Source organism: Lissotriton vulgaris, chromosome 1_1 (genome assembly GCF_964263255.1).
Source record: "Lissotriton vulgaris chromosome 1_1, aLisVul1.2, whole genome shotgun sequence".
NCBI classification, from domain to species: domain Eukaryota; kingdom Metazoa; phylum Chordata; class Amphibia; order Caudata; family Salamandridae; genus Lissotriton; species Lissotriton vulgaris.
In genome coordinates, this window is record NC_141685.1 from 955,375,207 (window position 1) to 955,389,000 (window position 13,794).

The following is a 13,794-nucleotide window of genomic DNA, read 5'->3' on the forward strand; positions in this document are numbered from 1 at the left end:
ACAAGTGTTTGACTACTCAGACCTGTAAACCTCAGGATTTCTTGGGAAAGCTTACCGAAAGAATGGCCTTCTTGCAACTTTTTTTTTGTAAGAAAACAACATTCTTCCCAACTACCAAATTGGATTTTCCTCTTCCGCTTAAATAAAACCTTGCTGATTGCTATATAGTACATCATCGTATCAACAGTCCATCAGAGTGGAGCCGCTGCTCTCCAACCTTACCTACCCTTGGTTTATGATCTCGCTCCACCATTCTGTCTTACAGAGTCTGGGTGATCTCAAAATACGAGACATTCCATTCATGGCCTCACCTTTCCTACTCTATGAGACCACAGCATTGTTCCCCTTCTCTTCAATGTTTACTTCATTACTTTCTGAGACTTTGTTATATCCTTCGACCTCACAAGTACCCTGTCGACACCCTTATAATCTTCAAACTGAAAACATTCTCTGACTTGGATTTTTGCTGTTGAACTCTTTGGTTGCCAAAACAGGACCACCCAAGGGTTCAATGATCTCTGGAACCTGGAACTTCCCAACTGCCTCCAGCAAGGTGAGGAACTTTGAGATGATTCAATTCACTCTCTCTCGTATCCCAGGTAAACCAGATTCTAAATAACAATGACCTTACAACATGTATCCTACTCCTACAAGATCTTGGAAATCCAAGGTAGTCCTCTGTGCCTAGGTTTTGCCAGTGAATTGTACCCTAATGTTCCAGGTTTTGATCTGCACATGCCTCAGACTGCTAAACCTTCCAAGTCGTAACCATGACACTCTTGTCTTTCAAGCTCTTCAGATCCAATCCATGGCAGATTTATCTCCTTGAAGGCTCACTGCATCAACCTTTCGAGCATCAGTGGTTCTAGACCGATCTTTATGCAACATAAACTCCACACACAGTGACCAAGAAGGGTCATGTCATCGGAATTTGCACCACTCTTGACCAATGCCTGGTTTAGAAATTCAGTGCTTTTTTATTTAGATATGGCTTGACTCTCATACACTATCCCACCATAAATTACAAATCTCTCCTAATCAGGAATTCTGCATAGCACTAAAAAATTATTTGTTTCTCGCTGTATCCCACTCACCCACTTTTGTCATGAATCCAGGGCCACCGAAATTGCCTGCTCCACTAGTAAGGCACAACTGAGGCATCCGACTTTAGCCACTCATCTGAAGATGGTACATAGCGACATGTGTGACCCTAACAACCATAGCATCTTCTGCATCAGAGACCTGTGTATGTGCAGTACCAAGTCTGTGGTGACAGGACTGGAGCACCCCTCCAGCCCTCAGGCACAACACCCAATTCTTCCCATATAGATCACAATCAGGCCAACAGATTGGAACCACATTGCTTTTCTAGTCATACCCATGATGTGAATGAATTCTAAAAATGATGTAATAAAGTATAATGAAAGCTGAGTAGAGATGTATAATTTCAGTGTCAAAAACGCAGGCAAAATTTTTCCCTTTATTCAGTGCATATTTAGAACCCACTCATTCGTTAGAACAGTTTTTAAACTTTTGTAGTTATTAACCTTTTTCCTTCTCTGATGTGTTTGTTTAATGTCTTACTTTAGACCGCCCTCCCGAAAGCACAGCTCACAGAGCTCGCTCATTCACTGTTCCTATTTATAAGCTCAACATTACCTAGGAGCCAGAAGCCCTTCCCGCTTAAGCTCCATCCTACTTCTCCTGTCCTTAACTTGCTTAACCAAATAATGGTTCAGTTTGAAAGGCTGGGGTGATATGGAATAATTTTCTTGGTGCAAAAACAGAAGGAAATCTGTACTAATCATTGGGTATCTAGCGCTGTTGTGGAAAGCTTGACATCCTGTTCACTTGTCACTGATCTGCGAGAGTTCAGACATTGAGTCTTTTGGTTGTGGGGCCATGCTTTGTGACAGTGACCTGGTTGCTTGTGACACAACTTGATCTTGGGCACTTTACTATCTTGGTGTAACTCTGCTTTAAATAGGGAGCTTAGTCTCATAACCCCTCCATTCACAATTACATTAATTCCTAGCTATTAAAGCATAGCCCCACATTCAGAAGGCTTCTTAGCACTGAGAAACAAGTCAGACAGTGAGTTATTATTTCAGTAAGATGGGACGTGCCTGGCAACAGTAGTGTTCAGTACTAATGGTCCAACTTTTCAGTGCTTTCGTAAATTGAAAGTTGTAGCCTGCCTTGCAAATGGGATTTGTATGAACGCATAGGACATTACATTGCAATCTCTAGCACTTATTTTTGTTTTTTTTGCTAAGCATTGCAATGTTGAACGATTAGTGCAAAAGGGTGATCAACTTGGTGTTCATGGGACAGGCTTTCATGAGAAGGGTTTAGGTCTTTGCTTGTTAAACGCACTGCTCAGCCTACATAGTTTTGTAAATTCTTTTTATTTTTTGGCCTAGAAGCCGGTGATACGATACCAGTCAGAGTGACGTGGTTTTGCTTCTCCAAGGAAAGCAGGAGCCCCGCTACAGCATTCATGTAACTTCTTGTTTATGGCTTCAGATTTATGTAACGGACAGGGCAGAATTTAATCCTGAAGAGGCTAATGCTTTCATTCTTTTTACTCTTTATGGGAATGCCTAGAGGGGGAATGTGGAGTTAAGGGAAGATGGCATTTTTTCTTATTCTAGAGTGCCAGCTTAGGTTCCTTTGCGAGGGCCTGCTATTGCATTGGTGATGTTGGTGAACCAAAATCTCTCTCTTTAATGTGCTCCTCCTCTTCTCAGAGTCTTACAGAACACACGTCAAATATTACAATGGTGAACCAAAGACAACAAGAGCTTGACCATCGAGTGATGGAGATGAAACAGAAGGTGCAGGTAGGCTCAACAGCATGCATTATTCCTCATGCAAATTTACTGTGCACAAGTCAGTACCTGCAGCACACACTGCTATCTTTGTCAGGGACACATGTCTCACCCAGCTTTTGCACCTCATTTCTGTCTTGTAGCACCAATTGTCAATCCATGACTTGGGCTGACACACAGCTCGGCCTGAGCACACCCTTTGCTTCATGCTGTTGCTGTTCTGGAATTTGCATACTGCAGCTAGTTTACATCAGATCTGATTTACCAGAAACCATGCTCTTTGTTCTGTAACGGGACACACTCAGAGACACTCTCCCCCACCACACACATAGACACTCTCTAGCAAACACTCTTCCACACACTCCCACAAACACACAAACACTCTCCTACAAGCGTTCTCTCCCACACTCACACTGTCTCTTCCACAAACACATACAAACACGCAACCTTGCTTTCCCCACAGCAGCCAGTGGATTTCAGTTCTGACTAGAGCATCTTTTGCTGTCCCATTGTTAGGACACACAGACAGCTCTGCTAATACACTTTATCCCTGACTGGCTGCACCCACTTTTAATTCAGCAGTGAAATCCACACCTCTGTCACTTCACCTGTGTATGGACCTCTGCTAAGACCAATCTCTTTACTTGAGCTCAATTTCTTTTCAGGTCATTGGTCAAGAAGTGAAATCCCTGGAGGAACTGCAGGAGATGTTTGATTTCCGATTCAAAACCTTCCAAGCTCAAGGTGAGTTTGACTGAGTCATCGCCACACACCCACTAATGTAGTCTAGTCATCACCCCTCTCCTCGTGAAACCAATCCACATGACTCACCCTGTCTTGGAAATTGTAAGAAATTCCTTTATTAGTTATGGAGGATGTTCACCCACCTTACGTAATAAAAGCAGCCCTTGTCGGTGACTAAAGTCACTAAATGAATCTGAGTTCACCCCCTGGTAGTTATGCCAAGGACCAGAAAGGCTTAACTTGGAGGCAATGTGAAAATTATTTTTGCAGTACCAAAACAGTATTGTAGTCACAATGTAAAGGAACATAAATCTCAAACCAATTAAGAAGTATAGAGCCAATTTTAATACATTAAATGACACCAAAATGACCAATATCCAATGCTGAGAACCAGAGAAATTAGTTTTTCAAGTTTTAAAAAACAATTATCAACAAAAAGCGTTAAGCGCCACCCACGGTCAACTGGTCATGGTGGACTGGGATCTAGGTGTGATTTGAGGCCGCTGCGATGGACTGTGGGTTGGATACACGAACCAAGTTATACATGATCATAAGTTTTACCTTTGGCTTAGTCTAAAAAATTGAAGTCCACAGTCTTCTGCTGTGCAAGGCAGCAGGCCGTAGCCTGTCCCCGAGAAGGGCTCCACAAGATTGGATAACTGTTGGATTAGGTCCCAGTGAAGCCATTGGTTTTTGGCAGTAAATGAAAGCCCTAAACAGGAGGAATTCTATTTTCGTGCTTGTTAGAAATGGGATTTCTAGCCAGCTGAGACTGGCGCCAAAGCAAGGCAGAAACCACCAATCTAGTCAGGATAAGGGAGTTACACTTCTAAAATAACCCCTGCTCACCCCCTCGGTAGCTTGGCACGAGCAGCCAGTCTTATCTTAGAGGTAGTGTGTTAAGCATTTGTGTGAGAGAGTGCCATCTTTCTTGCATTGGTATGCCCCCACTTTTTGCTGAATTGCTGATGTGCTTTGACTGAGTGTGCCCTGGGCTTGTGCCAATCCGGTGCCCAGGGCCTGTGTTTCTCCCCTAAAACTGTATTGAAGCTGAAACCCAATTGGCACCTCTGGCCACATGTCAGCCCCTGGTAAATGGTACCCTAGGTACCAAGGGCATTGTGACCAGAGAAGACCCCTAAGGGCTGCAGCACTTTTTTTGCCACCCTTTGGGGCCCTGCACCCTGACACCCACACACACTGCCTTTTCAGGCTGAGTGGCCTGGTGCAGAACTAAGCAAAGTCTCGACATGGCACACATCCCTGTGTGCCATGCCCACACACCCACTGCCCTGGCATACATCAGTCACCCCTCTAGCTGGATGCCCTATGCCAGTGGTGTGGGCACAGGTTCATGAACCCTGTGCCCCTACAGTACCGAGGGCCATTCCTGGGCACTGGAAGTGCAGTGATGCCATTAACAGTATATGGTGCTGGGAGGTTGTCATTACGAACTCCACAGCACCATAATGGCTACACTGAAGACTGACAAGTTTGATATCAAATTTCCCAGCACATTAAACCCACGCTGATGCCAGTGTGGGATTTACTGTAAAATGCACTACAGAGGGCATCTTAGAGATGCCCCCTGAAAACTAACCTACAATCCACGTCTGGTCTGAGAGGCTGCCACACAGCAGAAATGTTGCTGGACCCCTAGGTGGAGAGCCCCGGTCGCAACAATGCACATCCTGGGCGAGGTGCTAGACCTCCTCCACCAGGATGGTCAGGGGGAAGCTTCAAAAGCATACCGCCTTTGTGAGCTTCTCCAGACCACTTGCTGTACTCAGCAACTGTCCCCACCGGTTCGGACCCCCACCCTGGCGGGAAGACTGGCGGGAAAACCTACGCCAGGAAAGGGGGTGTGCCAGCCTGTGTCAACTTCACCCCTCAGGTGGGAGAGGTCAGGTGAAGCACAACTCCGGGCTCCGGCCATCTTGAAGATGGGGAGCCCTGCCCAATTAGAGATAGGCTCCTGCCCCCCTCCCACAGGAGAGGAGCAGGATAGGGGGGTTACTCACCCCAGAACAGGCACCTTTTGGTACCTGCCCTTCCCCTACTTGTAAGCCCCTAAATGTAGTATTTAGGGGCACCCTGAACCTTCGTTCCTCAGATCCCGATTTCGAAACAAGAAAGAAGACCAAGAAGAAGAAGACCTGCTGTGCGGCTGCTAACAAGAGGACAACACCAACGGACTTGGCTCCAGCCCTACAGGCCTGTTGATCCTTGAACCTGCTCCTGCTAAAATCCTGGCGTCTCTTTCGGACAGCAACCTCAAGAACCCCCGGAGGACCTGCCTGCCTTGACCCTCTTAGAGACTGGGACTCCCAAGAGTAGGAGCTCTGCTCAAACAGCAATACCCCTGGTGCCAGCCTTGAACCGGAAATCCAGCCCACTCTGCACCCGCCGAGCCCAACCTGTGCCCAAGTGGCCAAAGACCCTGAGGACGTCCCCCTGGCGATTCTGACCTGAAACCCAGTGACCAAGGACCCTCCTTGACGACCCAGATGACGCCTGCAGACTCGGAACCAGGGACCCCTCCTACCGCGATCAGCAGAGGGTAAGATTTCCCGACGTCCAAAGACACCCCTGCACCCGGCCCCCCCGGCCTCCTGTGCCCAATCTGGGGTGCCAACCTACTCTCCAAGATCCCAACTTAGCCCTCGAAGTGTTGGTCGCTCCAGAAGATCCACAGTCCTGGGGCCTGCAGCCTTTGTTCCCTTTTCAAGATCTCCATTGAATAACATTGGTCACCCAACGGCTCAAAAGCACCCTGCACCCAGCCGCCCGAATGCCCCTGGTAGTGCAACCTGTGTCCTATCCTACTTCCCCCTTTGCCCTGAGCAAGTGACCAGGAGCCCAGCTCCCACAGCCATGGGGCCTGCTAGCCAGCAGCCAGCAAGCCTCTCATTGCATAACATTGGGCCTAACTATCTCTGCACCCGGCTGCCCCTGTGCCGCTGAGGGTGTACCAACTGTACCTACCTGACCCTGGGAGACCCTTGAGTCTATGCCCTGGACCTTACCTCTGCCAGTTGAGTACTTACCTAAAAGCCGATAACTCACTTTTCTTCCATAGGCTAACATTGACTGGTTTCACTTGGAAATTCTTCTAAGTGTGGAGTTTTGAAACTTTAAAATATTCACCTAAAATCAGCCGAACAACAAATTCCGATTTACTCACCTGTTATCAAGAGAGACCTCAGTGCTGCATCTTTTAGCCCCGCACCAACTCTTAAAAGTAATTTTAACCGTACTTACCAGTAACCTGAATTTTCTTCCATAGGAAACCATTGACTGTTTTTCTGTGAAATTTCTTCCAAGTGTCGATTTTTGCAAACTACAAATATTCCTTAATAATCGTACCAACAACCAAAACGTAATTACTTAGCTGTTTTAGATAGAGGTTCCGGGGCTGCACCTAGGAGTCCAGTACTGGATTACAAAAGTAACGTGAACCTACTTTACCTGCAATTGAATTCTCTTCCATAGGAAACCATTGGCTGTTTTTCTGTGTAATTTCTTCTCTCAATTTTTGCAAACTACAAATATTCTTTAAAAATCGTACCAGCTACCAAAACGTAATTACTTACCTGTTTTAGATAGAGGTCCCAGTGCTGAACCTAGGAGTCCAGTACTGAATTAAAAAAGTAACGAGAACCTACTTTGCCTGCAAATTCAATTTCCTTCAAGTTCAAAATTTGTATAGCGCACTACTCACCCAGAGGGTCTTAAGGCGCTTGTGGGAGGGGGGGTACTTTACTTGTCGAATATCCAAGTTTTAAGTTGCTTTCTGAAGGAGAGGTGGTTCTGTCTAAGGCAGAGGTGGGTGGGGAGAGAATTCCAGGTTTTGCCCGCTAAGTAGGAGAAGGATCTTCCCCCCATGGTGGATCTATGGATGCGCGGAATTGCGGCGAGGGCCTGATTGGACGATCGTAGTAGGCGGGTGGAGGTGTAAAAGGACAGGCGCGTGTTGAGGCATTCGGGTCCTAGGTCGTAGAGGGCTTTGTGTGCGTGGGTGAGGAGTCGGAACGTTATCCTCTTGTTGACGGGGAGCCAGTGGAGGTCTTTCAGGTGACCGGAAATGTGAGCTTAGCGGGGGATGTCTAGTTAATGTTAATGTTAATGTTATGGGTATCTTATATAGCGCTCGGCTACTCCGAGGAGTGTCCCAGCGCTTTCTAACCCACAGCAAACTACCAAAGAAACAGAAGAAGGGCAAAGGAAAAAGATCGATTATTGTCCATAGAGCCACGTTTTCAGACCTTTCCTGAAGGCCAACAGGTTCGAAGTACAGCGGAGCGACAGGGAGAGGGTATTCCATAGCTGAGGAGCCAGATGTTTGAAAGAGCGTCCCCCAACCCTTGCTTTCCTAACAGCAGGGACAATAGCCAAACTAAGAGATTCCGATCTAAGGGATCTTGTGGGTTTGTAGAAAGCAAGGCGTTTCTGGATATATTCGGCTCCGACCGCATGAAGTGCCTTGTGCGCAAGTGTGAGTGCCTTAAAAACAATCCGCTTTCTAACAGGGAGCCAATGTAGGGAAAGAAGCAGGTCCGAGGCTTTCGTACAACAAGGCATGCCAAAAATCGCCCGTGCCGCTGAGTTTTGGACTACCTGAAGCTTTTGTAGTAGATAGTCCGGAAGACCCAAATATAAAACATTTGAGTAATCAAGCCTGGAGCAGATAAGAGCCTGGACCGTCGTTTTCCTATGCACCAAAGGGAGCAAGGGAAGAAACTTGCGCAATATTTTAAGAAGACCATAACAGGTGCCAGTCAGGCCTAGAATCTCGGACTTAAGAGATAGGCTGTTATCAATTTTAACCCCAAGATTCTTGGCAACCAGAGAGGCGGACGAGGGTGGGAACATGTTCACAGGCCACCAATCCTGCCAGCTGGGGTCAGCCTGACACCCGAAGAAGAGCACCTCAGATTTATCAGGGTTACACTTGAGGCTGTTCAGCTGAAACCAGTCAAAAACAGCCCCAAGGCACCCGCGGATGCTCTCTCCGTTGAACTCCGCCCCCTTCCACAAGTGAAAAGGAGCTGGGTGTCATCGGTGTATGACATGATCTGAGCCCCAAAGGACTCCGCCAGCACCGCCAGAGGGGTCATGAAGATATTAAACAGAGTCGGGCTAAGCACCGACCCCTGTGGGACTCCGACCTCCAGAGGCGGCACTTCGGCGGAGTGAGGGGGGGCCCAGACCATCTGCCGGCGACCAGCTAAATAAGATCTAAACCAGCTCAACACCGTCCCTCTCAGACCGATCTCATGAAGTCTAGTATGAGTCTGGCTGAGGCGTTTTGGAAGCGTTGGAGTTTTTTCTGTAGTTTAGCTGTGGTTCCGGCGTAAAGGGTATTTCCGTAATCCAGTCTGCTTGTGACCAGTGCGTGGGTGACCGTTTTTCTTGTTTCGGTGGGGATCCAGCAGAATATTTTTTTGAGCATGCGTAGGATGTTGAAGCATGATGATGAGACGGCGTTGACTTGTCTGGTCATCGAGAGGGAGGAGTCCAGGATGAAGCCCAGGTTACGTGCGTGGTCCGTTGGTATGGGTGTTGTTCCCAGGGCCGGTGGCCACCATGAGTCGTCCCAAGCAGAGGGGGATGAGTCTAAGATCAGGACTTCCGTTTTGTCCGAGTTCAGTTTTAAACGGCTGTTCTTCATCCACTCGGCTATATCTTTCATTCCTTCGTGTAAGTTGGTTTTGGCGGTGTTTGGGTCTTTGGTGAGGGAGAGGATCAGCTGGGTGTCGTCTGCGTAGGAGATGATGTTGAGGTTGTGTTGGCGCGCGATGGATGCGAGGGGCCTCATGTATACGTTGAAGAGGGTGGGACTGAGTGAAGATCCTTGTGGTACGCCACAGATGACTTCAGTGGGCTCCGATCTGAAAGGGGGAGGCGGACTCTCTGGGTTCTTCCGACGAGGAACGAGATGATCCAGTCCAATGCTTTTCCTTGTACTCCGACGTTGCTGAGGCGTTGTATGAGGGTGCTATGACAGACTGTGTCGAAGGCTGCGGAGAGGTCAAGTAGGATGAGGGCAACTGTTTCTCCTTTGTCCAGTAGTGTTCGAATGTCGTCTGTTGCTGCGATGAGGGCGGTTTCGGTGCTGTGTTTGGCTCGGAAGCCGGACTGTGAGGGGTCGAGGGATTTGTTGGATTCGAGGAAGGCGGCGAGCTGATTGTTGCCGGCTTTCTCAATAACTTTGGCAGGGAATGGGAGGAGCGAGATGGGGCGGTAGTTCTTAAGTTCAGTGGGGTCTGCTGTGGGTTTCTTCAGAAGGGCGCTGAGTTCGGCATGTTTCCAGCTTTCCGGGAAGGTAGCGGAGTTGAGGGAGCAGTTGATGACGTCTCGGAGATGGGGTGCGATGGAGGAGTCTGCTTTGTTGAAAATGTGGTGGGAACATGGGTCGGTTGGCGATCCTGAGTGGATGGAGTTCATCAGGCAGATGGTGTCTTCAGTGGTGATTGGGTTCCAGGCGCAAAGGTTGTTAGAGGGGGGTTTTGGTTCGGAGGTGGGTGGAGTGGACTGGTCTCCGGACTGGTTTTCAAAGCTGTTATGTATGTCGGCGATTTTGTTGTGGAAGAAAGAGGCTAGGGAGTTGCAGAGGTCTTGGGATGGGGTGATGTCATTGGTGCCGGCGGTGGGGTTGGTAAATTCTTTGACGATGTTGAATAGTTCCTTGCTGTTGTGGGCGCTGTTGTCAAGTCGATCCTTGAATGCTGATTTCTTGGTGGATCGGATCAGTTGGTGGTGTTTGCGGGTGGCGTTCTTGAAGGTGGTCAGGTTGTCAGTGGTTGGGTTTTTTCTCCAGGCTTTCTCGAGGGTACGACATAACTTCTTGGATGTCTTAAGGTCATCGTTGAACCAGGGGGCTTTTTTGCTACTTTGCTTGATTTGATGGTTTTTCAAGGGTGCTAGTTCGTCGGCGCTGTGGGTGATCCATTGTGTGAGGTTGGTGTTTGCTTGGTTTGGGTCCGATGATTTGGCAGGAGGGTTTTGGTGAAGCGAAGTGAAGAGCTGGTCGGTGGTAATTTTGTTCCAGTTTCTTCGGGGGATTGGTTGTGGGAGGTTGTGGGTCGTGGTCTTTTTGTAGTTGAAGTGAACGCAGCTGTGGTCCGTCCAGTGGATAGCTGTGGTGTGGTTGAAGGAGATGTGCTTGCTAGAGGTGAAGATTGGGTCGAGCGTGTGCCCGGCATAGTGGGTGGGGGTATCAACAAGTTGTTCGAGTCCGAGATTGGCCAGGTTGTCCAGAAGGGTGGTGGTGTTGCTGTCGTTTTTCTTTTCCAGGTGGAAGTTGAGGTCTCCCAGTAGAATGTAGTCCTCGGAGGGGAGGGCGTGTGGGCTGATGAAGTCAGTGATGTCTTCGCTGAATTGTGTGCGGGGTCCTGGTGGTCTGTAGATGAGTGTGGTCTTGGGGTCGGTGTGGATCTGGAAGTGAAGGTGTTCGGCGGCTGCGAGGTTATCGTCTGAGCTGGTCATGATGCGGATGGAGTTCTTATGTACGATGGCAATGCCTCCTCCTGTTTGGATGGTGCGGTCCTTTCGGATGATCTTGTAGCCTTCCGGGATGGCTATGGCGATGTCGGGAGCTGATGAGGTGTTCATCCAGGTTTCTGTAAGGAAGGCGACGTCCGGCGATGTGGTGTCGAGTAGGTTCCAAAGTTCAATGGCGTGTCTGTGGACCGAGCGGGTGTTGAGTAGGATGCACTTCAGGTGGTTAGTGTCGGAGCTCTGTTTGGAGTCTGTGGATTTGGTGTGGGTCCTGATACAGTCGAACTTGCAGGAGTGGCAGGTGAAGGGTCCATGGGTGTTGGTAATTTCCAAGTGTCAACTTTTAAAGTACCATAATATTCCTTAAATATCTCTACTGTAACCAAAACGCTTTTACTTAACTGTTTACAGCTTATGTCCCGGGACTGAACCTAGGATCCAGTCCTGTGGTTAGAAAAGTAATCTACAAAGTTTAATTGCATTTACCCAGAAATTCCCATTGAGCTCAATGTTGCATTGTGTTTGAAATTGTGTTGCCTATTGCAACAAGCTGTAACTATTGCATTCAAAAAGTCTATTGCCTATTTGAAAAATATTTAACTAAAGCAACTCATCCTGAGAAAATATATTTTGATACCTTGTTGGTTCTAAAATAAAACAACTATATCTTTTGATACAAAACCATTGTCCTAGAGTTCAGTTCTTGAGTGTGTGAGACCATTTGCTGACTGAGTGTGTACAACAAATGCTTTACACTGTCCTCTGATACTGCCACTTTAGAGAGTAAGGTTATATTTAATTTTAGCCTCTGCCAAACCTCTCAGGACTGGGTACGCTATACAGACTGTACCTTACTTTAGTCCAGTATATATAGAGTCATTTTCCTACAATTTGCACATAACCAACAGTAAAACAGTCTACGCACTACAGAAGGACACCACACCAGTTTAGAAAAATATCAAATTTTTGTATACTTAAAACAAGACCAAATACGATAAAAATCCACAATACTATACTTCAAAATCTTCACTGCTCAAAATATGCTTTAAAAATAGTTCCTTGATGTCGATAGCTCTGTCCGGGGCTTTCACGGCGTCGTGAACAATAAATCCCAAAACAGTTCTGGTTGACCGTGGAGTCGCAGGCCAGCTACAGTGTCGGGAAGACCCGCAAACAGTACCTTTCAGAGATGCAACGCGATGGGGCCCTTGGAGTCACTCACGTTGCAGGTCGAGCTCTTTTCTGATGGGATCCGGAGCGCCTGCGCCAACAGGCGTCGGGTGCTGTGGTGTGAAGCGCAGCGGTGCGGTGTACGCTGCCCCCAGGTTGCGGTGCGAGCAACGGCTCGTGGCTGCGTCAGATGGCGTCGTCGGTGAGACAAGGGTCGCCATGCGAGATGGAAGCGGTGCTTGTCACAGTGCTTGCAGGTCACAGTGCAAGCAGCGGCGTTGTCGTTGCTGAAGCGCTGTCGTCGGCTGATGAACTAGAGTCTATGACACTGACGTAGTTGGGCCAAGGCTGCGCTGTGGGTTGAGGGCGGTGTGTCGTGTAACTTACGAGCAGTGCCCCCGAACAACGGTGCAGTCAGCGGCGTCTATTTATGCGGGAATTGGCGGCGTCAGGATGGCCACGGCGTCTTCGTGTAGCGAGGCGGTGTGGGCCCACAGTCGCGGTGCAAGCGGCGGCTCGGTGATGGCTTCAGCAGGCGTCGTCCGTGAGACCAGGGTCGCGGTGCGGCATGGCAGCTGTGCCCTCTGTGGTGCCAAAGCTTCGGCGTGAAGCAAGGTGGTGCGGAGTGTGGTGCCCACAGATCCCGATGCGAGCAGCGACTCAGTGATGGCGTCAGCAGGTGTTGTCGATGAGGCTAGGGTTGCGGTGCGGCGGTGCCCTCTGCGGTGCCTTCAGAACACGGGGTCGGCAGGGTCGGCGTAGACGACGTCGAGTGGCGTTCCAGGCGTTTCAGCACAAAACACACAGTCCCCAGTGCTGCGGGTCGAAGAACCTAAAGTATTTGCTGTTCCTACGACTTCGTGAACAGGGGGCAAGCTCTAACTCGAGCCCTTGGAGAGTCTCACCAATTCGGTTGCAGGAAGTTCAGTCCAGGCCTTTCACTGCCCAAGACAGAAGCAGCCACTGCAGGTCAGCCCAGCAAACCATGCAGCACAGCAGACGTTCCTTTTAGCAGTTTCTCCGGCTCTTCTTTTATGCAGTCTTCTTGATCCAGATGAGTTCTAAAGTTCAGGGGTCTGGGACCCAGTATTTGTACACAAAAATCCTTTGATCTTCCAGGCAGAGGGTGTCGGTGTTTGGCCAGAACCAGTTGGGCCTTCTCTTGTGTGAATTCCTGGCAGGAGGTGGAGACGGCTTTGTCAGAGGCAGACCAGTTCCTTTGAGGTGCAAAGAATTCCCCTCATTCTTCCAACATCGCAACCCAGGTCTATTTAGCCCTTTCCTGACCTACCTAGATTATCGGGAGCCACCCTGCTCCCTAGCCATCTGTCGTCAAAAAAGACAGACAGGCAATCCAAATTCCAGCAGAGGCACGCAGGATGACCGAGTAAAATAATACCCACTTTCTAAAAGTGGCTTTTATGAACTCAGAATGAAAAGGGCACTCTCGCTAAAGGCTGCGTCTTTAGACACTGAGTTCAGGCATACCAAACTTTATCCACTTATACCTTTTTCGGGCTACGTACGTGGGTGGCACAATCCGTGCTGG

The 13,794-nt window shown here is 48.6% G+C and overlaps 1 protein-coding gene across 2 annotated transcripts in view; it reads left to right on the forward strand.

The window, feature by feature from the left end:
- Positions 1-13,794, forward strand: part of STAT2 (signal transducer and activator of transcription 2) — a 534,553-nt gene that overhangs the window by 115,057 nt on the left and 405,702 nt on the right. For both annotated transcript variants that reach the window (XM_086959626.1, XM_086959619.1), the window contains exons 6-7: positions 2,751-2,843; positions 3,497-3,575. In XM_086959626.1, the coding sequence (XP_086815752.1) occupies positions 2,751-2,843; positions 3,497-3,575 (172 nt within the window). The remainder of the gene's footprint in view (positions 1-2,750; positions 2,844-3,496; positions 3,576-13,794) is intronic.